The 22,804-nt window shown below is 38.4% G+C and overlaps 1 protein-coding gene across 7 annotated transcripts in view; it reads left to right on the forward strand.

The window, feature by feature from the left end:
* Positions 1-2,508: 2,508 nt before the first annotated feature.
* The window catches only part of ALMS1 (ALMS1 centrosome and basal body associated protein), a 227,085-nt gene continuing 206,789 nt past the window's right edge, over positions 2,509-22,804 (forward strand). For 6 of the 7 annotated variants that reach the window (XM_045446475.1, XM_045446474.1, XM_045446476.1 and 3 more), the window contains exons 1-2: positions 2,509-2,928; positions 22,230-22,355. In XM_045446475.1, coding sequence (XP_045302431.1) covers positions 2,614-2,928; positions 22,230-22,355 — 441 coding nt within the window. In that variant the 5' untranslated portion in view covers positions 2,509-2,613. Of the gene's footprint in view, positions 2,929-10,940; positions 10,966-22,229; positions 22,356-22,804 lie in introns of those variants that run through there. The other variant, XM_045446479.1, reaches the window with a different exon arrangement.

Genomic DNA, 22,804 nt, shown 5'->3' on the forward strand with positions numbered 1-22,804 from the left:
TATCTGAAGTACTGTTATTACTTCCTTATTGATCTCCTTTTCTCTACCAGTGCCGTCCTCCACATCATCTTGTGTTTGGGTTCCTAAGGAAAATGGGTGAAAAGATACAGGGATATATTGGTGGAACTCAAAGGTACAGCCATTTGTTTAAAGGCTGATGAGGTTGAAGGAGGACTCCAATTTCTTCTCTGGAAGGTTCAGACTCAGGGGACATCAGCTTATCTTTCAGACTACTGACTTGGAATGTGGAAGCTGCTGAAAAGACTGAAACATTTCAGCCATTAAATTAAGAGCAGTGGCTATGGCTTGAGAAAAACACATTAGAGCATATTGTTTTCTATCCTTTTCTTTCTTTTTTAAAATTGCTTTTTCATAAGTGGCAGAAGAGCACAGGGAGTCAAAAGTAACAGTATGAAGATCAAGGGGATCATATAGAGACATCATTTTGTTAGTTAAAAGGGTTGTCAAAGAACAATAATAGGCAAGATTAGTGGTAGGGTGAAGGATACTGAAGAATCAGAAAATCAATCTTGTTCTGTTGTAATGGGCATACGCTCTCCATTTCTGTAGTCAGCAGCTCTGGAGAATTCCTGAGAATCTTTGGTTTGAGGTCTTGCAATGAATGGATTAGACATCCAATATCCCAGAAAAAATAATGCATGTATTTTTTGTTGAGTAACATGAATCCAAGGATCAAAGCCTTGTAGTTTTACTGTTGGGTTGTCCTTAATGGTGCCTGATGAGATTTTTCCATTGAGGATCAAGGGAAAAAAAATTTTTTTTTTCTGATGCTTTTTTCAGAAATCTCTGGATTTCAGATCCTGCAGAAACTGCTTAGGTAGGTGCTTTGGAAATGCAGCTTCCACCTATTGTTGGTAAAGCAGGAGTTATAGTGTGGGTCCCCTGCAGCAATTAGTCATATCAGCTTGTTTTAAGGTAGAATCTATATTGGAAATAATTCCCAAGTACATGAGGCAGCCTGTTATGAACTCAGAAGGAGATAACTTGTGAAGCCTACAGTAGAATGATGTCCTTGCTATCAAGGCAAATGGAAGTACTTTGGGCCTTGGAGGTTGGAGAGTTTCCGAGAACTTTGATACTTAGTTTTAGAATTCCATTAGTTCCCTTCATTTTTCCTGAAATTTGTGGATGATAAGCATAGTGGAGTTTCTAAGTAAATGGTAAAGGTTTACAGAATTATTTAATAACAGTATCAGTGAAATGTGTGTCCCTGTTACTGGGTTTCTCCAGTCAGGAATACAAAATCAAGCAACTTTCTTTTTCTATCATTATATCCATAGCTCTCTAGCAAGGAAAAGCCTCAACTTGTCATAAGAAGAGTGGTGTTTGAATGTACTCATAGTCCATTTAGAGATGTTCACAGGAGCCCTGAGGCTTTGGGCTCCAGTCCATGTTCTATCTTTATAGTTTTGCTAGAATTGGGTCATAGAGAGATAGGACATACATCCTTGACAGTACTCCTAAAAATTACCTTGCCAATGTTGGTTTGATATCACTACCAATTTATCTCTGCAATTGTGGATAGGTACCATGAAGAACTTTTGCTGGATTCTAATTATGGCTGTCTCCTTAGGTAATAGCAAAGCATCTCAAGATTCTTTAATTTGCTATTTCTTTTATAGGGGTTCCTGAATTAATCAGGAAAGCTTTGTTTCCAAAGCATTTCAAAGTCATTGACTAGACTAAAATTGTATGTACTATCAGCACAAATACTTACTCTTTATTCTTTATTAGCTTATAGGTCTGGGCCAGGGCAATTTACTGGATTTACAGAAGACTTGGGATTGCATAGCCAGCCAATTACTAGGTAAGAGGCTTTGGGCACGTTATTTTTCTGAGCCTTAGATTCTTCAAATATGAAATGGTATTAATACTAATCTCACAGAACTGCGGGCATTTAATGAGTTACCGCACAATAATCAATGAATAATACCTACCACTAAGTCCTTTACGTTGGTTATCTGCTTTGATTATCACAACCTTCCTATGTGAAGGCCTCTTATCATTTTATAGAGGCTCAGTCACACCAATGTAAGTGGCGATGTCAGGATTCAAACTTCCATTTTTCTGGTACTAGCTTAACCCCTCTACCGCCCCACTTTTTCGCCGCTAGGTTCAAGTGCCCATCCTACAGCCTGTCGCATGGCAGGCACTCAACCTTTAAAAATTTGTAACTTGCAAGTTTGATTATCATAGGTTTATCCTAGAGTCTGATCTCCTCCCGGTGCAAGGGGAAAATTCAGTTTTGACTTGGTCCAACCGAGGACGAAATTCTCCCCTCCCTCGAGAAGACCCCAGTCCGAGTTTATTGTGAGCTTTCAGTACTGTGAGCAACGTCCCAGCGTGTGACGAGGGCTACGCCACTCCCTCGCCAGCTCCAGCCACACCTCGGGCCACCCCGCGGGGCGTCCTTAGCAACCCGCGCTCTCACTCCCTGCCCCGCCCCGTCCGCGCGTCGCGGCGCCGGGTGCGAGGCCGCGGCGGTCTTTGCGCCTGCGCGCGGCCGCAACCGCCAGTCAGCTCTCTTCCCCTACCCTTCCTCCCCTTTCCCCTCTCCCCCTCCTCCTCTGCCTCCTAGAGCGAGACGCCAACATGGAGCCTGAGGACCTGCCGTGGCCCGGCGAGCTCGAGGAGGAGGAGGAGGAGGAGGAAGAGGCGGAGGAGTCTGCGAACCAGGAAGAGGACGAGGTGGTCGAGGTAGTGGAGGTGGTGGAGGAGGTGGAGGAAGGGGAGGGGCGGGAGCTGGACTCGGACTTTAATTACGAGAGCCAGCCACGGGAGAGCACGGACGACGAGGACGACGAGGAGGCCAAGGCCTGGCTGCAGGCGCACCCCAGCGGGAGTTTGCTTTCGTCGTCGCGCCCGAGCCACCGCTTCTTGGAGGACGAGCGGACCGGCCCGGAGAAGGTGAGCCAGGCGGGGGAGAGATGTGGGCTGTCGTCGGGCAGGGTGACGGGTAGTCCCTGAGCGCTCCGCCTGCTTTCTACCCTGCTGCCTCCTGCTCGCTGCGGGTCACGGTGCCCGACAAATAATAAGCGCGCTTTTAGAGCCTTGTAGGGGCCATCTCGCGTCCTGGGCCCACACTCTTGTTCAGGTTCTGGTTGGCTACGCCAAGTTTCCCATTCTTGCTGGCAAAGACCTCTCTTGTTTACTCCTCTCGTTGGGTCCCGGGCTTTTTGAATTACACCAGACGTTCTGAGAGCCAGTATTCCCAGTGGGTGTGGTGAAGCAACGCTTTGGGAGGGAGGTGGGGCTCCTTGTGCCCTGCGGGAGGGGAAAACGGCGGTGTTGGAGTGGAGAGTAAGGTTGCCCAGGGACTGTTTTGTTGGGGAGACAATTAGATTAGTATGCCTGAAGGGCAGGAAGGACTCTTCTTGAGGGAGTAGTGTGGATTATGGACACTACATGATTAGTCTCTAGAGGCTCCTCGCCTATTGTACTTCACCGGACCCTCGTTTGTAGCAATAAAGGGGTCCCCAGTCGGTAGCAGGAGGTTTATGCGGCAGTTCCAAACAGTCTGGAAAGCTAGAAAGCACAAGGTATTACACAATGGAGAACTGATTTTATGGTTGGCTTCTGAAGACCGGTTTGAAAATAACTACATTTAATTCATTAGCTTCTCAGGGAGAAAAAGAAAGTTTGCTCTACAATTCAGATATCAAATCATCAGACATTTATTAAAGTTTCTGTTGTGTGCAGGGTATGTGTGAGGACCAAAAGAAGCCCAGGGGTTTATTGTCTAGGACTGCTCCATAGACAAGATGTATGTAAACTGTGCAGAGTGACAAAATGCAGCAAAGTACAACAGTTGAAAAGAGAAAAGACTTACATAGACTTGTGCTGTTCAGTACAGTCATTACTAGCCATATGCGGCTCTTTACATCTTATTTAGTTAATTTAAAAATTCAATGCCTCTGTTATACTAAGTGCTCAATAGCCACACTTGACTAGCGGCCACTATTGGAAAGTGCAGATACGGAATAGTTCCTTAATCATAGAAAGTTCTTTTGGACATTGATGCCTATAGACTGTTGATCATTAAAGAATTATTGTTTTGCCTGGTAAATATTCCAGTGGGCACTTACTCATTGAGCACTCATTAGGGCATTCACCTGTTGTGCTGGTTGGAACCTTGGTGAACCCAAACATTTTTTTTTTTTTTTTTTTTTAATCTCTGCCTCACTAGTGTTCACATACGAGGGAGGCAGACAAAATTCATTTGGCCACATGAATAAAAGTAAAACTGATATGTACTAACATGCTTTGAAAGCATACGGAAATGGAATCTGATCTTGTTAGTGAAGCTGGGGAAAGCTTCCCTGAGGAAGTTCTGATAGAGCTAAGATCTGAAGACAAATTAAAGTTAACTAGCAAAGAGAAAGCCTCTCAGTTGAGGGAAAGGCACATGGAAAGGTAATGTGGGAGAAAGCATGGCATTTCCAGGAAACTAAAGGCCAATATAGATAAAAGATTTATCTCTGGAGCTTTGGAAAGTCATTGAAAATGGGGTATATAGTAAAATTTGTGTTTCAGAAACATCACTTTGTAGCAGAGTGGAGAACAGCTTTGACAGCAGGATGGGGAAGGGGAAGTGGCAGTATGTCAGGGATGCTAATTAGTAAGCCATTGCAGTATTGCCAGGCAAAAGATGATCATATTTTGCAACAAGGAGGTGTTGGTGGATATAGAAAAAAAAAAACAGACCGATTGGAGAAATATTTAAGAGGTAAAATCATTGTACTTATCCATTAATTTTACATTATTATTACACTAATAATGGATTAGGTGTGGAACGTGGAGGCAAGAAGGTGTTTGGTGTTAGATTATTGGATGAATGATTGTGTCAAATATTGAGATATGGCCAGGTTAAAGGTGGGAGTGATGGGAGGGAGGGGTTGATGGGATTGGCTGAGATGAGTGTTAAGATTGTTTTTGGAGATCAAAGGAGAAGTCTGGATTGGAGATTTCAAGCTGTAAGTTATCTGCATATAGACCATAATTAAAGCTACACTTGTGGATGAGGTCTTCTAACTTTTATTTTGTTCTATGATTTCTTGTTTGAATCAAACTATTAGTATTTAAATTTATATCTCCAAGCCTAGAAGAGGAGTGTATTAAACCACTTTAACTCTTATTATAGACAATATGAAAAATTATTATCCCGTCTAATAGTGATCTATATATAATAGACAACCCTACTTCTTAGAGCCTAGTGTTTCTCCCCCACTCCCTCCAAAGAAGTGGGATTTTTTTTTGTTTTTGTTTTAAGAGAAATCAGGTATTTTACTGCTTACCTTGGAGAATATATGAAGGTATAGAAGGTGTTCAGTATTAAATGTAGTTTTAAGGGGCGCCTGGGTGGCTCAGTTGGTTAAGCATCTGACTTTGGCTCAGGTCATGATCTCATGGTTTGTGAGTTTGAGCCCTGCATCGGACTTTGTGCTGACAGCTCAGAGCCTGGAGCCTGCTTTGGATTCTGTTTCCCCTCTCTCTCTGCCCCTCCCCCACTCATGTTCTGACTCTCTGTCTCTCAAAAATGAATAAACATTAAAAAATTAAAGTAAAGGTGGTTTTAAGATGATATAAAGAGTATTATGATTTTTTCCCTTAGTTTGCTGACATTAAATTTTACTGGCATAAGTTGGAAGATGTTTAAAGGGGAAAGAGACTTTAGTGTTTCTTGCTAGAAATTTATGAACTATAAAGTTTTTTGAAGATAAGTTGTGTAGTATTTAATGCAGTGTATTAAAAGGATGAGACCAAATGATAGGAAACATTTAGTTCTGTCTAGTGTCAAGTTAAATGACAAAATTGTAAGAGTTTGATTCACTTATTTCTCTCTTATTAGATCATAAGGATGTACTAATGGTAATGTATAAGGTAGCAATTAAGTTTATAGTTGTGAGACTGAGCTAAGGCATGAGACTTTGTAAGTTCGGAGTGAAATGTGCCCAGCCTTACAACCAAGTCTTTTTAAGGAGTTTAGGAAGTGAGTGGTTCAGAGCTTTTACCGTGTTGGTCTTAACACTGGTTCTGCAGGCCGTTGAACATGGATCATTTCAAACACCTCTCCTTGTAATTCCTAAACTTAAATTTCTGAGCTGTGCTAGGGAAGATAATTCGGTTATATGGATTGGTATCACCAGAAATTCTTGGTCTCCATCTTTTAACTGGGTCATGAACAGTGTTTGGAAATCTTTGTGTTTCCTCCCTCCGCTTCTTGCACATCTTCACTCTTAGCCTCTAGCCCTCTCTTGATGTTCAACATCAGGCCTGAACCCCTTTTTCACTTTCCTGACCCCTGTCTCCAAATTTGTCTACAGTGTATAATTTATCTTTTTTGACCTATTGACACATATTTTATTCTTTTAAATTTTTTATAATATTTGTTTATTTTTGAAATAGAGAGAGAGAGAGAGAGCGCGCATGTGCGCGCATGAGTGGGGGAGGTGGGGAGAGAGAGAGACACAGACAGACAGACAGAATCCGAAGTAGGCTCCAGGCTCTGAGCTGTCAGCAGTGAGCCCGACACAGAACTTGAACTCACAAACCCGGAGCTTGAACTCACAAACTGGGAGATCATGAGCTGAGCCAATGTCGGAGGCTTAACCAGACTGAGCCACTCAGGTACCCCAATATATATTTTATTCTTAATATTAATCCTTGTTTTCTTAGCATAAAAACTGTGTCATAGTGTTTTCTCTTAAGGAACTGCTGGATTTTTTTTTTTTTTTAATTTTTTTTTTTTTTCAACGTTTATTTATTTTTGGGACAGAGAGAGACAGAGCATGAACGGGGGAGGGGCAGAGAGAGAGGGAGACACAGAATCAGAAACAGGCTCCAGGCTCTGAGCCATCAGCCCAGAGCCCGACGCGGGGCTCGAACTCACGGACCGCGAGATCGTGACCTGGCTGAAGTCGGACGCTTAACCGACTGCGCCACCCAGGCGCCCCAGGAACTGCTGGATTTTATTGGGATATTTTATAAATGATAATGGTTTTGCTTTTTTTTTTTTAAGCTTATTTTTGAGAGAGCGTGAGTAGGGGATGGGCAGAGAGCGAGAGCGAGAGAGAGAGAGAGAGAGAGAGAGAGTGAGTGTATCTCAAGCAGGCTCCGCACTGCCAGCGCAGAGCCCAGTGTGGGGCTCAAACTCATGAAACGGTGAGATCATGACCTGAGCTGAAACCAGGAGTCCAATGCTTAACCGACTGAGCCAGATTAAAATTTCATTGTATGGGTATACTATATTTGTTTTTCATTCATTGGTTGATAAACATTTGGTTTTTTTCCTACCTTTTGGCTGTTATGAAGAATGTTGCTATAAACATTTATGTACAAGTTTTTATGTGGACATGTTTTCATTTCTATTGGGTGTATATTTAGGAGTGGAATTGCTGCTGGACATGTGGTAAGTCCATATTTGTCCTTTGAGGAACTGTCCGATTGTTTCCCCAAATGGCTGCTGCACTCTTTTACATTCCTACAAGCAGTGTACTAAAATTCCAATCTCTTTACATCTTTGTCAACATTTGTTATTATTTGACTTTGATTATAACCATTGTGGTGGATGTGATGTGGTATCTCATTGTGGTTTTGACTTGGATTTCCCTGATGGCTTATGATATTGAGCATCTTTTCTTGTGCTTATTAGCCATTTGTATATCTTCTTTGGTGACATGCCCATTCAGATCCTTTGCTTATTTTTATTTTGGTCATTTGTCTATGTACTTTTGAGATGTAAGAATTATTTATTTATTCTTCATATTTTCCACAATGTGAATTTAATATTCTTTTTTAAGGTGTCTGCTTTGCAATATTTTTTCCCAGTCTGTGGGTTTTTCACATTCTTGATAGTGTTCTTTGAAGCACAATAGATTTTATTTTATTGTGTTGTGTTGTGTTGTGTTGTGTTATGTTATGTTATGTTATGTTATGTTATGTTATGTTATTTTTTAAAGTAGGCTCCATGCCCAGCATGGAGCCCAATGCAGGGGTTGAACTTACAACCCTGAGATGAAGACCTGAGCTGAGACCAAGAGTCAGATGTTTAACCACCTGAGCTACCCACATGCCCCAAAAAGTTTTTATTTTTGATGAAGTCTTATTTGTCTTTTTTTCTTTTGTTGCTCATGCTTTTGGTGTCCTAACTTAGAATCTGTTGCCGAATGTGAATTCATAAAGATTTACCTGTATGTTCCCTCTAAGAGTTTTATAATTTTTGCTCTTACATTAAGGTCTTTGATCAGGGTCTCAGCAGTGGGGTTAAAATGTTTATTAAACCATGTTATAAACAGACATAACTGTCTTCTAGGCTTTGTGTTTCCATTTATAGAGTACAGGCAGAGTATATAATTCTTAAGGGCCCCAGGATTTTCAGAATGATAAATGATCATTGGCTTCAATTTAAAGTCACCAGCTGCATTAGCCCCTAACAAGAGAGTAGCCTGTCCTTTGAAGCTTTGAAGCCAGGTGTTGACTTCTTTCTAGCTATGGAAACCCTAGACGGCGTCTTCTTCCAACATAAGGCTGTTTTGTCTACATTGAAAATCTGTTTAGTATAGCTGCCTTCATTAATTTTCTTAGCTGGGTCTTCTGGATAACTTGCTGCACCTTCTATATCAGCGCTTGCTGCTTCATGTTACACTTTTGTTATGGAGACCACTTTTTTCCTTAAATTCATGAACCAACCTCTGCTATCTGCTAGTCTCATAGTTTTCTGCAGTATCCTCACTTCTCTCAGCCTTCATACAATTGAGCAGGGTTGAGCCTTGCTCTGGATTAGGCTTTGGTTTAAGGGAATGCTAGATTGTATGCTAAGAGTGTGTTTAGTTTTGTAAGAAACTGCCAGAGTGTCTTCCAGAGTGATTGTACCATTTTGCGTTCCCATCATCATTGAGTAATGAATAAGAGTTCCTGTTGCTCTGTATTCTGAGCAGCATTTGGTATTGTCAGTGTTTTGGGTTTTGGCCCTTCTAGTAGGTGTGTAGTGGTGATCTCACTGTTTTAATTTGCATTTCCCTAATAATATATGATATTGAGCACCTTGTCGTGTTCTTGTTTTCCAGATATACATCTTTTTTGATGAAGCGTCTGTTCAGATCTATTACCCATTTTCTTTTTTTTTTTTAATGTATTTATTTAGTTTTGAGAGAGAGAGAGAGAGAGATAGCACACGTGGGGGAGGGGCAGAGAGAGAGGGAGACAGGATCCAAAGCAGGATCTGCACTGACAGCAGAGATCCCAGTGTGGGGCTTGAACTCATGAACACAAGATCATGACCTGAGCCGAAGTCAGATGCTTAACCAGCTGAGCCACTCAGGCGCCCCTATTACCCATTTTCTAATTGGGTTGTTTGTTTTTGTATCTTTGAATTTTAATAAGAGTTGTGTATTTTGGTTAATAGTCCGTATCGTCTTTTACAAATATTTTCTCCTGGTCTGTCGCTTGTCTTTTCATTCTTTTGACATTGTCTTTCACAGAACAGAAGTTTTTAATTTTAATTAGCCCAGTTTATTAATTATTTCTTTCAAGGATTGTGCTTTTGGTGCTATACCTAAAAACTCATCATCATACTCAAGGTCATCTAGGTTTTCTCTTATATTATCTTTTAGGTGTTTTATAGTTTTTATAGTTTTGCATTTTGTATTTATATCTGTGATCTGTTTTGAGTTAAATTTTGTGAAACATGTAAAATTAGTGTTTAGATTCATTTTTTTCATTAGATTCATTTTTTTGGATGTAGATGTCTAGTAGTTCCACTACCATTTGTTGAAAAGAACATCTTTGCTCCCTTATATTACCTTTGTTCCTCTGTCCAAGATGAGTTGACTGTATTTATGTGGGTCTGTTTCTGGGCTTTGTTCTGTTACAGTGATCTGTTTGTATGTTCTTGTGCCAATACTACACTTTTTTGATTGCTGTAGCTTTATAGTGAGTCGTGAAGTCAGATAGTATCAGCCCTCCCACTTTGTCTTCTTTAATTTTGTATTGGCTGTTCTGGTCTTTTGCCTTTTCTTATAAACTTTAAGAAAAATCTGTCAATACCCACAACATAATTTGCCTGGAATTTTGATTGTGATTGGAATCGTGTTGAATCTATACATCATATTACGAGGAGCTGACATGTTGACAGTATTGAGTCTGATAAACCATGAACATGGAATATCTGTCCATTTAATTAGCTCCTCTTTGATTTCTTTTACCAGAGGCTTATAGTTTCTTTCATATAGATTCTGTACATATTTGGTTAGATTTATACCTAAGTATTTTAATTTTGGAGTGTGCTACTGTAAATGGTATTGTTTTTTAAATTTCTAATTCCATTTGTTCTGCTCTCTTTTTAATGTTCAAGAATGATTCACAGAATCTCTATCCATCTACTTTTTTGAAAATGGGGTATTGAAGTCTAATTGTTGAATTGTCTATTTCTTCCTTCATTTCTTTCAGTTTTTCTTTCATTTTTTACTGGGGGCTCTGGTGTTAGGTGCATATAGATTTTTAATTATTATGCATTCTTGGTGGATTGACTTATTTTTTTTTAATTTTTAATTTTAACATTTATTTATTATTGAGAGACAGAGAGACACAGAGTGTGAGCAGGGGAGGGGTAGAGAGAGGGGAAGACACAGAATCTGAAGTAGGCTCCAGGCTCTGGGCTGTCAGCACAGAGCCCATTATGGGGCTCGTACTCACAAACCGTGAGATCATGACCTGAGCTGAAGTCAGTTGCCTAACCAACTGAGCCACCCAGGCACCCCTGACTGTTTTATTATTGTGAAACATTCCTGTTTGTATTGAGTAATTTTTTTTTGTTTTCATATTGTTTTTAAAAAATATTTTTAAATTTTAATTCCAGTATAGTTAATATACAGTATTACATTCATTTCAGGTGTACAATAAAGTGATTGAACAATTCTATACATTACTCAGTGCTCATCATGATTAGTAAGTATATTCTTAATCCCCTTTACCTATTTCACCCATCCCCCCCACCTACTTCCCGTCTGGTAACCATCAGTTTGTTCTCTATAGACAAGAGTCTTTTTTGGTTTGTCTCTTTTTTCTTTGTTTTGTTTCTTAAATTCCCCATATGAATGAAATCATATGGTATTTGTCTTTCCCTGATTGACTTCTTTCACTTAGCATTATACCCTCCAGATCCATCCATGTTATTGCAAACGGCAAGATTTCATCTTCTTTTATGGCTGAGTAATATTCTGGTGTGTGTGTGTGTGTGTGTGTGTGTGTGTGTGTGTATCTATACATCTTCTTTATCCATTTGTCTATCAATGAACACTTGGGCTGCTTCCATAATTTGTCTATTATAAATAATGCTGCAGTAAACATAGGGGCGCATTTATCTTCTCAAATTAATGTTTTCATATTTTGAGGGTAAATGCTCAGTAGTGAAATTACTGGATCATGTAGTAGTTCTATTTTTAATTTTTTTAAGAACCTTCATACTGTTTTCCATGGAGGCTGCATCAGTTTGCATTTCCACCAGCAGTGCCTGAGGGCTCCTTTTTCTCCACATTTGTTCACCAACATTTGTTTCTTGCGTTTTTGATTTTAGTCATTCTTAGAGATGTGAGGTGATACCTCATTGTGATTTTGATGTGTATTTCCTTCATGTTGAGCATCTTTTCTTGTGTCTCTTCACCATCTGATATCTTCTTTGGAGAAATGTCTGTTCATGTCTTTTGCCCATTTTTTAATTGGATTATTTGCTTTTTTGGTGTTGTGTAAGTTTTTTATATTTTTTGGGTACTAACCCTGTATTGGATGTGTCATTTGCAAATACCTTCTCCCATTCAGTAGGTTGTCTTTAGTTTTGTTGATTATTTACTTTGCTGTGCAGAAGCTTTTTATTTTGATGTAATCCCAAAGAGTTTAGTTTTGCTTTTGTTTCTCTTGACTCAGGAGACATATCTAGAAGAATGTTGTGTGGCCAGTGTCAGAGAAATTACTGACTGTGAGCCCTTCTAGGATTTTTATGGTTTCGGATCTCACATTTAGGTCCTTAATCCATCTTTTTTTTTTTTTTTTTTTTCCATTTTAAGTTTATTTTGGTATGTGGTATAAGAAAGTGGTCCAGTTTCATTCTTTTGCATGTAGCTGTTCACTTTTTCCAACACCATTTGTTGAAGGAAGGTACTATCTTCTATTACATATTCTTGCCTCCTTTGTCAAAGATTAATGGTCATATAATCAATTTATGTTATGTTAATATTATATTATTTCTGGGCTCTATTTTGTTCCATTTATATATATATTTGTGTGTGTGTGCCAGTACTATACTGTTTAAAAATAATTTTTTTTAATGTTTATTTATTTTTGAAGGAGACAGAGACAGAGCGTGAGTGGGGCAGGGGAGACACAGAATCTGAAGCAGGCTCCAGGCTCTGAGCTGTCAGCACCCAGCCCGGTGCGGGGCTGTAATTCACGAACTGTGAAATCATGACCTGAGCTGAAATTGGACACCTAACCGACTGAGTCATTCAGGCGCCCCTGTATTGTTTTGATATTGTAGCTTTGTAGTATATCTTGAGATCTGGGATTGTGATACCTCCAGTTTTGTTTTTGTTTTTGTTTTCTTCCTTTTTTTTTTTTTTTTTTATTTGAGAGAGTGCATGTACTCATGAGGGAGGGGCAAAAGGGGGGAGAGAGAGAGAGAGAGAGAGAGAATTTTTTTTTTTTTAATATTTATTGTCAAATTGGTTTACATACAACACCTGGTGCTCATCTCAACAAGTGCCCTCCTCAATGCCCATCACCCACTTTCCCCTCGTCCCCACCCCCCATCAACCCTCAGTTCTCTGCATTTAAGAGTCTCTTATGGTTTGCCTCCCTCCCTCTCTGTTTGTAACTTTTTTTTTTTTTTTTTTTTCCCTTCCCTTCCCCTATGGTCTTCTGTTAAGTTGAGAGAGAGAATCTTAAGCAGGCTTCATGTTCAGCCTGGACCCCAATGTGGGGCTCAGTCTCATAACTATGAGATCATGACCTGAGCTGAAATCAAGAGTCAGACGCTTAACTGACTGAGCCACCCAAGGACTCCTTTACTTTTCAAGATTGCTTTGGCTATTTGGGGTTTTTTGTGGTTCCATACAAGGATTAAGTGTTCCTGGCATTTTGATAGGGATTGTATTGAATCTGCAGATTGCTTTGGGTAGTATGGAAATTTTAACAATATTGGTTCTTCCATTCCATGAGCATGGAATACCTTTCCATTTGTGTTGTACTCAATTCTTTCATCAGTGTTTTATAGTTTTCAGAGTACAAGTCTTTCACCTCCTTGGTTAAATTTGTTCTTAGGTATTTCATTATGTTTTAATATGTTTTGTCTTGATATTACTATAGCCACTCTATCTATTTTATGATTGTTTGCATAGTAAATCTTTTTTATCTATTCTTTAACTTATAACCTGTTTGTCTTTTTGAGCCTAAAGTGTGTCTCCTTTTTTTTTAAAAAAAATTTTTTTTTTCAATGTTTATTTATTTTTGGGACAGAGAGAGACAGAGCATGAACAGGGGAGGGGCAGAGAGAGAGGGAGACACAGAATGGGAAACAGGCTCCAGGCTCTGAGCCATCAGCCCAGAGCCCGACGCGGGGCTCGAACTCACGGACCGCGAGATCGTGACCTGGCTGAAGTCGGACGCTTAACCGACTGCACCACCCAGGCGCCCCTAAAGTGTGTCTCCTATAGATAGCATACAGTTGAATCTTCTTTTTCATGCAGTCTAACACAATATATGCCTTTGATTGGATTGTTTGGTTCATTCACGTGTAGTGTTAATAATATGCTTGGATTTATTTCTGCTATTTAGCTTTTTATTTTCTGTATATCTTGTATCTGTTTTTTTCCTTTAGTCTTTATATTGCCACATAGAAACTTTATGCCCATACAGGTCCATTCCCTACCCCTTCTTTAATGCTGTTACTATTAGGCATATGTCTACATGTGTTATACTCAGCAATATGTTGTTATAGTTAAAACTTTATAAAATCTTAGGTTTTTTGAAGAATCTGGCAGAAGGTAGAATAACAAAGATATATTTGTAGTGATTGTTATATTAATCTACTTATCCCTTTTTTGTACTCTTCATTTCTTCCCTTTTTTTGAGTTACTATCTGGTGTCATTTTCTTTTTTCATTAAAAAAAATTTTTTTTTAATGTTTATTTTTGAGAGAGAGAGAGAGAACAAGAGAGAACGTGCCAGGAGGGGCAGAGATAGAGGGAGACGCAGAATCCAAGCAGGCTCCAGGCTCTGAGCTGTCAGCACAGAGCCTGATGCGGGCCAAACCCATGAACTGTGAGATCATGACCTGAGCTGAAGTTGGAAGCTCAACGGACTGAGCCACCCAGGCGCCCCATGGGGTCATTTTCCTGTTCCCTTGCACTCTGTTCCTGTTGATCTCCTTTGTGCTGTCATTTTCAAATACATTTCTATGTTATAGGCCCAACAATACAGTTAGATATATATTGTTTGATATAGTTGCTTTTTAAATCAGTGAAAGGAAGAAAGGAGAAGTATGCCATTATACTGTCTTTTGCAATTACCTGCAGTATTGCTTTGATTAGCCCTTTTTGTTGTTTTCTATAAGTTTGAATTACTCACTGGTGTCACTTGCTTTCATCCTGAAGAACATCCCTTAGTATTTTCTGTAAAACAGGTTTGTTATCAAGAAATTTTCTCTTTTGGGGCGCCTGGGTGGCGCAGTCGGTTAAGCGTCCAACTTCAGCCAGGTCATGATCTCGCGGTCCGGGAGTTCGAGCCCCGCGTCAGGCTCTGGGCTGGTGGCTCAGAGCCTGGAGCCTGTTTCCGATTCTGTGTCTCCCTCTGTCTCTGCCCCTCCCCTGTTCATGCTCTGTCTCTCTCTGTCCCAAAAATAAATAAACGTTGAAAAAAAAAATTTAAAAAAAAAATAAATAAATAAATAAATAAATCAGTGAAAGGAAGAAAGGAGAAGTATGCCATTATACTGTCTTTTGCAATTACCTGCAGTATTGCTTTGATTAGCCCTTTTTGTTGTTTTCTATAAGTTTGAATTACTCACTGGTGTCACTTGCTTTCATCCTGAAGAACATCCCTTAGTATTTTCTGTAAAACAGGTTTGTTATCAAGAAATTTTCTCTTTTGGGGCGCCTGGGTGGCGCAGTCGGTTAAGCGTCCAACTTCAGCCAGGTCACGATCTCGCGATCCGTGAGTTCGAGCCCCGCGTCGGGCTCTGGGCTGATGGCTCAGAGCCTGGAGCCTGTTTCCGATTCTGTGTCTCCCTCTCTCTCTGCCCCTCCCCTGTTCATGCTCTGTCTCTCTCTGTCCCAAAAATAAATTAAAAAAAAAAAAAAAAAAAAAGAAATTTTCTCTTTTGTTTATCTGGGGCTTGAATTATTTTTAATTGTGACAAAATAAATATAAAATTTACCATTTTAACCATTTTTAAGTGTGCAGTTTGATAATGTTAAATATATTAACATTGTTGTACAACCAATTTTCAGAACTCTTTTCATCTTGCAAAACTGAAGCTTTGTGCCCATTAAACACAACTTCCCATTCCTCTCACCCCAGCCTCTGGTAACCACCATGTTTATGTTTCTATGAATTTGACTACTTTAGTTACCTCATTTAAGCGGAATCTTAACAGTATATGTCATTTTGTGACTGGCTTACTTCACCTTAGCGTGATGTCTTCAAGGTTCACTCATACTATAGAATATGTAGAATTCCTTTGTAGGAATATCCTTCCCTTTTAATATTTAATTCCCTTAATAATATTCCATTGTATGCACTTACCATATTTTGCTAATCCATTTATTTATCAATGGATACTTGGGACTGCTGCCAGTTCTTTGGGGTATATACCCAGAAGTGGAATTGATGGATCATATGGTAATTTTATTTTTAATGTTTTGAGGAACTATCGCACTGTTTCCCACAGTGGCTTTACCTTTTGCAGCTCCATCAACAGTGCATGAGGGTTTCAGTGTTTCTACATTCTTACCAGCACTTATTTTCTGTTTCTTTTTTTTTTTTTTTTTTTTTTTTTGATAGTAGCCACCTTAAAGGGTATGAGGTGGTATCTTGTTGTAGTTTTGATTTCCATTTCCCTGATGTTTAGTGATGTTGAGCATTTTTTCATGTGGTTATTGGCCATTTGTATGTTTTCTTTGGTAAAGTGTCTATTCAGATCCTTTGCCTATTTTTTAATTGGGTTATTTGTCTTTTTATTATTGAGTTGTAATAGTTTTCATTATATATTCTAACTATGACTCTTTTATCAGATATATGACTTGCAAATACTTTTTTCTCCCATTCTGTGGTTTGTCTTTTTACTCTGTTGATAGTGTCTTTTGATGCGCAATTTTTTTTTCTTGTCATGAAGTCCAGTTAGTCTCTTTTTCCTTTTGTTACCTATACCAGGAAATCATTGCCAAATTCAGTGTCATGAAGCTTTTGTTCCATGTTTTCTTATAAGAGTTCTCTTGTTTTAGGTCTTACGTTTAAGTCTTTGATCCATTTTAGTTAATTTTTGTATGTCATTTTGGGTAAAGTAGTTTACACTGTATAAGATTTTCACCTTTTTGGTTAATTCCTAAATATTTTATTCTTTTTATTTTATTTTTTTAAATCACCGTTGAACCTTTTTTTTAATGTTTATTATTTTTGAGAGAGACTGTGTGAGCAGGGGAGGGGCAGAGAGAGAGAGAGGGAGACACAGAATCCGAAGCAGGCTCCGGGCTCTGAGCTGTCAACACAGGGCCCGATGTGGGGCTGGAACTCACAAACTGTGAAATCATGACCTGAGCTGAAGTCGGATGTTCAACTGACTCAACCACCCAGGAGCCCCCTAAGTTGTTTATTCTTTTTAATGCATTGTAAGTGGAATTGTTTTTGTAATTTCTTTTCAAATTGTTTACTGTGTATAGAAATGCAATGGATTTTTGTGTGTTGACTTTGTATTCTGATACTTTGATGAATTAGCTTATTCTAAGCGTGTGTGTAATCTTTAAAGTTTTCTCTATATAAGACTATATCATCTACAAATGAGATATTTTACTTTGTCCTTTCCAGTTTGGTTGCCTTTTATTTCCTTTTCTTGCTTAATGCTCTGGTTTGAACTTCCAGAACTATTTTGAATAGAAGTGGTGAAAGTCTTTATTCCTGATCTTACAGGAAATACTTTCAGTCTTTCACTATTGAATATGATGTTTGCTGTGGGTTTTTCATATCTGGTTCTTACTATGTTGAGGTAGTTTTCTTCTTTTTCTAGTTTGTTGAGTGTTTTTATTATGAAAGGGTGGTGAATATTGTCAAATGCTTTTTCTGCAGCAGTTGAAATAATCATTTTGTTTTATCCTTAATTCTGTTAATGTGAGCTATTATGTTGATTGGTTTTTATATGTTGAACCACCCTTGTGTCCTTGGGTTAAATCCCACTGGAATATGGTATACAATCCATTTAATGTGCTATGAATTCTGTGCTAGTAAGTTGTTATGGATTTTTGCTTCTGTGTTTATCAAGGATATTGATGTTAGTTTTCTTGTAGTGTCTTTGGCTGGCTGCTTCGTATCAAGGTAATACTAGCCTCATAGAATGAGTTAGGAAGTGTTCCTTCCTCTTCAATTTTTTGGGAATGTTCTAGGAAGATTGATGTTCATTCTTTTTTTTTTTATTAAAAAAATTTTTTTTAAATGTTTTATTCATTTTTAAGACAGAGAGACAGAGCGTGAGCAGGGGAGGGGCAGAGGGAAAGGGAGACCCAGAATCCGAAGCAGGCTCCAGGCTCCCAGCTGTCAGCACAGAGCCTGATGCGGGGCTCGAACCCACAAACCGCGAGATCATGACCTGAGCCGAAGTCGGACGCTCAACCGACTGAGCCACCCAGGTGCCCTTGTTCATTCTTTTCTAATTGTTTGGTAGAATTCTGTAGTGAAGCCATCTGGTCCTTGGCTTTTCCCTGTTGGGAGGTTTTTGATTACCAATTCAGTCTTCTTGCTAGTTACAGGTTTGTTCAGATTTTCTAATCTTTCATGATTCAGTGTTGGTAGAATGTGTGTTTCCAGGAATTCATGCATTTCTTCTTTGCTGTCCAATTTGTTGGTATAGAATTGTTCATACTGTTCTCTTATAAGCCTTATTTCTGTGCCATTCCTTGTAATTTTTCCTCTTTAATTTTCTGATTTTATTATCTTGAGTCTTTTTTCTTTTTTCTTAGTCAATCTAGTTAAGGGTTTGCCAATTTTGTTGGTCTTTAAAAAAACTCAGCTATTAGTTTCACTGATTTTTTTTTTTTTAATTTTCAGTATTTTGTTTATCTGTGCTCCATTGTTTATTATTTCTTTCCTTATGCTTGCTTTAGGTTTAGTTCATTGTTCCTTGAGGTGTAAGTTAGGCTATCGATTTGATATCATGATTTTTTTTTTTTTAATATACACATACTACCCTTTTAGCATTGCTTTTGCTGTATCACATAAGTTTTGGTATTTTGTGTCTTCATATTCAGTTGTGTCAAAGTATTTTTTATTTTCCCTTGTGACTTCTTGTTTGGCCCATTAATTTTTTGAATATGTGTTTAAATTATACATAATTTGGAAATTTACAGGTTTTTTTCTGTGCTATTGATTGCTAGTTTCATTCTGTTGTGATTGGGAAAAATACTGTATATTTCAGTCTCCTTGAATTTGTTAAGACTTGTTTTGTGGCCTAACATGTTCTGCCCTAAAGAATGTTTCATGTGTACTTGAGAAAAATGTATATTCTGCTGTTTTTAGGTGGAGTGTTCGGTATATGTGTGTTAGGTCCCATTGGTCTACAGTGTTACTCAGTTCCTCTGTTTCCTTATTGTTCTTCTGTATGGTTGTTTTATCTGTCCATTATTGAAAGTGAGGTATTGAAATCTCTTAATATTACTGTGTTGCTGTGTATTTCTCCCTTCAAGTCTTTAAAATTTTGCCCAATTGATTTAGCTCTTTAAAAATTTGCCCAATTGATTTAGTATTTGAGTGCATAAATACTTGTAATTTTTATATCTTCTTGGTGATTTGATTTGACCCTTTTATGATTATATAGTGTCCTTTGGCTTGTAATAGGTTTTTAAAAAAATATTTATTTATTTTGAAAGAGAAGGAGAGAACATGAGCAGGGGAGAGGCAGAGAAAGAGGGAGAGAAAAATCCCAGGTAGGCTCCATGCTGTGTGCAGAGCCAGACACGGGGCTTGAACCTACGAACCATGAAATCATAACCCAAGCCAAAATCAAGAGTCAGATGCTTAACCAACTAAACCACCCAGGTGCCCCTTGTCTTGTAACAATTTTTGATTTAAAATCTATTTTGTCTGAACTTAGTATAGTATACCACTCCTGTGCTTTTTTGGTTACCATTTGCATGGACTATCTTTTTCCATCCTTTCATTTTTCAACCTGTATGTGTCCTTAGATCTAAATTGTTATTTCATACACAGCATAAAGACTACTGCCTTTTAATATTAAAAACTTAGGGAGGGACTCTTTCAAACTTTAATTTATACCAAAATCATTTAATCTCAGAGGAAGAGTTGCTGATGACACTTGCTTAGTTTTGAAGCATTCATCTTTTAAATCCTTCAAGCATTTAGGTTATATTCAGAGGTAATGGGGGGAAGATTAATCAAACATATGGGAATATATTAAGAATGAGTTTTCTTGATGAAGTCTAAACAAGTAGGTGATAAGAATAGGAAAATCTGGGGAAGGGATTTTTTTTTTTTTTTTTTTTTTAATTTTTTTTTTTCAACGTTTATTTTTGGGACAGAGAGAGACAGAGCATGAACGGGAGAGGGGCAGAGAGAGAGGGAGACACAGAATCGGAAACAGGCTCCAGGCTCTGAGCCATCAGCCCAGAGCCCGACGCGGGGCTCGAACTCACGGACCGCGAGATCGTGACCTGGCTGAAGTTGGACGCTTAACCGACTGCGCCACCCAGGCGCCCCAAGGGGAAGGGATTTTTAATAAGAACTTTTCTTTTAGCATTTAATTTTGACTTTTAGGTTTTCTTTATACTGATAAAAGTGAGGGGGGAGTGTTTTTTTTCTCACACATTGGATCAGTTCTCAAAGTGCTGGTTTCTTAATATTGTATCATTAGTTTTCTACAAATATCCTAACGAATTGAACTCTCTTTATCAGCTGTTGTGAATCAGCTCTTTCCAAAGGTGATACATACACCATGGTCCACAACCAGCCTTATTGAGCTACAGTGAATAGCCATTTTGAACATTCATTTTGGCATTCTTCTTTCCTAGAAGGCTCAAAGAAGACTAACTGAGCCAAAACATTGGCTATATTGTTACATACTTAGGGATTTCAGATTGCCAGATTGCATTTGCAAAACAATTTTCTTTGCTTTTTATTCTTTGTCCCTTAAACATTGCCATTGAAGCAAGATGGGTATGTACCATGGTTCTTTACCTTTAGAGAAAAACCTCTTGGAATAGTTGATATCTTAGAAATCTCTGTAGTTCTTGAATAGATTTTAAATATGCTGGCCTTTTTGTGACCAAAAGCACATTCTTGTAAGTCCTCTGTAAAAATGTTTTGTTAATATAGTAACAGTGTTTTAATTCTGGAAAAAAATATGATAACTTGAGGTTTCCTTCAGAGGCTCTTTCACATTTGTGGTTAATATTTTGTTAGAATTCATCTTTTCTTGACTCATAACTGCCTGTTTTACTTTTATAACTTCTTCCCCTTTTATGGACATTGTATCTTTATTTTTTTGAGGATCTGACTTATTCATTTTCAAGTTTTTGAAAATATAGTTTATAATCGCATTTTTAGCAGGAGTGTTTTTTTGTTTTGTCTTTGGGTACACCCTTCTCTATCTGGTGTTCTTGTGGTTGTCTCTACCTTGGCCCTTGTGGCTGCTTTTTTAAAAGAGAGGTTTTTTTTTTTTTTCAATGTTCATTTCTTTTTTTTTTTTTTTTTTAATTTTTTTTTTAACGTTTATTTATTTTTGAGACAGAGAGAGACAGAGCATGAACAGGGGAGGGGCAGAGAGAGAGAGGGAGACACAGAATCTGAAACAGGCTCCAGGCTCTGAGCAGTCAGCACAGAGCCCGACGTGGGGCTTGAACTTACGGACCATGAGATCATGACCTGAGCCGAAGTCGGACGCTTAACCGACCAAGCCACCCAGGCGCCCCATAATGTTCATTTCTTTTTGAGAGAGAGAGTATGCGATAGTGGAGGAGGGGCAGAAAGAGAGAGGTGGGGGATCCAAAGCCAGCTCTGCGCTGACACGGGGTTCTAACTCAGGAACTGCGAGATCATGACCTGAGCCAAAGTCAGACACTTAACTGACTGAGCCACCCAGGCGCCCCAGAAGAAGAAGTCTTATATTGAAGCTTTGGGTTTTTATTGTCCAAGGATACTGGAGAAATCTCAGGAACCAGTCCCTGAGCCAGTTGGTGACTTTGACCTAAGTCATTTTTGTTTGATTGCCTTGGATCTGTTCCGTTTGCATTGCTTCAGCCTTGGGCTACAGTCACAGCTTTTATTGTCTTTCACAGGTGAGAGAGCCCTGCTGTAACCCCTGTCTCACAAAATGAGCCTTAAGTTTGTTCCCACCGTCCATACTATGAGTTGATTTTAGTCCCCATTTGTAGGGTTAATTTCTTAGGTGTCTTAAATAGTAAGATTTTAAAACCAATAACTTGCTTGTTTCTGCTTGCTGCTTTTACTTCTAGGACTATAGGAGGTTAAGGAACTGCTGTGGTTTATTGGAAAGTATGTTGAGTTCTAACTGGATAACCTTAAGACTTTTTGTAATTTTTTTTTTACTTAAAATTTTTTTTCATTTATTTATTTTTGAGAGACAGAGACAGAGAGTGGGTGGGGGCAGAAAGAGAGAGGGAGGCACAGAATCCAAAGCAGGCTCCAGGCTCTGAGCTGTCAGCATAGAGCCAGATGCGGGGCCTGAACCCACCAACCGCGAGATCATGACCTTAGCTGAAGTCAGATGCTTACCAACTGAACTTCCCAGGTGCCCTGTTTTTTTGTTTTTAAGTGAAAGTAGTAATTTGGACAGTGGTTGTGAAGTTGAAATGTTATATATATGAAAGTACTTTATAAACTTAGAAATATAGCTAAAGTTTAGATTTTATTATTGTTTAACAATAGTGATTGTTAATCACCATTGTTCATCACTATTTAAATCTGCTTTTGATTTTCAGGTTGTTCCATTGACCTGTCATGTATGGCAACAGTCACTATATCAAGACAATAGTGGTATACAGATTTCTGATGCTAATGTAGTCTCTGTGAAAAAAACAGCTCAGTGGGATTCTGGAGATGATCAGGTATGTCTTATGTAACTGGGAAATTATTTTTCTTTTCATAAGCTGCATGAGAAATTCTGATTCAGCTTTGAAGAATGGTAAGGGGTGAATTACTTTAATATTCCATTTTTCTAATAGATCTTTGATAATCTTAGTTATATAGGATAGCATTTCACTTTTTTTTTTTTTTGTCTCAGGACTCCTCTCCTTTATATTCTTCAAAAGTATTTTAAGTATCTTTTATTTATATGGACTATCCATATTGATATTTAGCTTACTAGAAATTAAAACATTTAAAAATATTTTTAAAATAAACCCATTATATATTAATATAAATAATGTATTTTAAAATGAAAAATAACTATTTTCCAGGACAAAGAATTAGTTGGGAGAGTGGCATTGTTTTATATTTTTGCATATCTATTTATTGTATATATTGTATGTATGTATATGTAAAATAACGAATTGGC

Source organism: Leopardus geoffroyi, chromosome A3 (assembly GCF_018350155.1).
Source record: "Leopardus geoffroyi isolate Oge1 chromosome A3, O.geoffroyi_Oge1_pat1.0, whole genome shotgun sequence".
Classification (NCBI taxonomy): Eukaryota; Metazoa; Chordata; class Mammalia; order Carnivora; family Felidae; genus Leopardus; species Leopardus geoffroyi.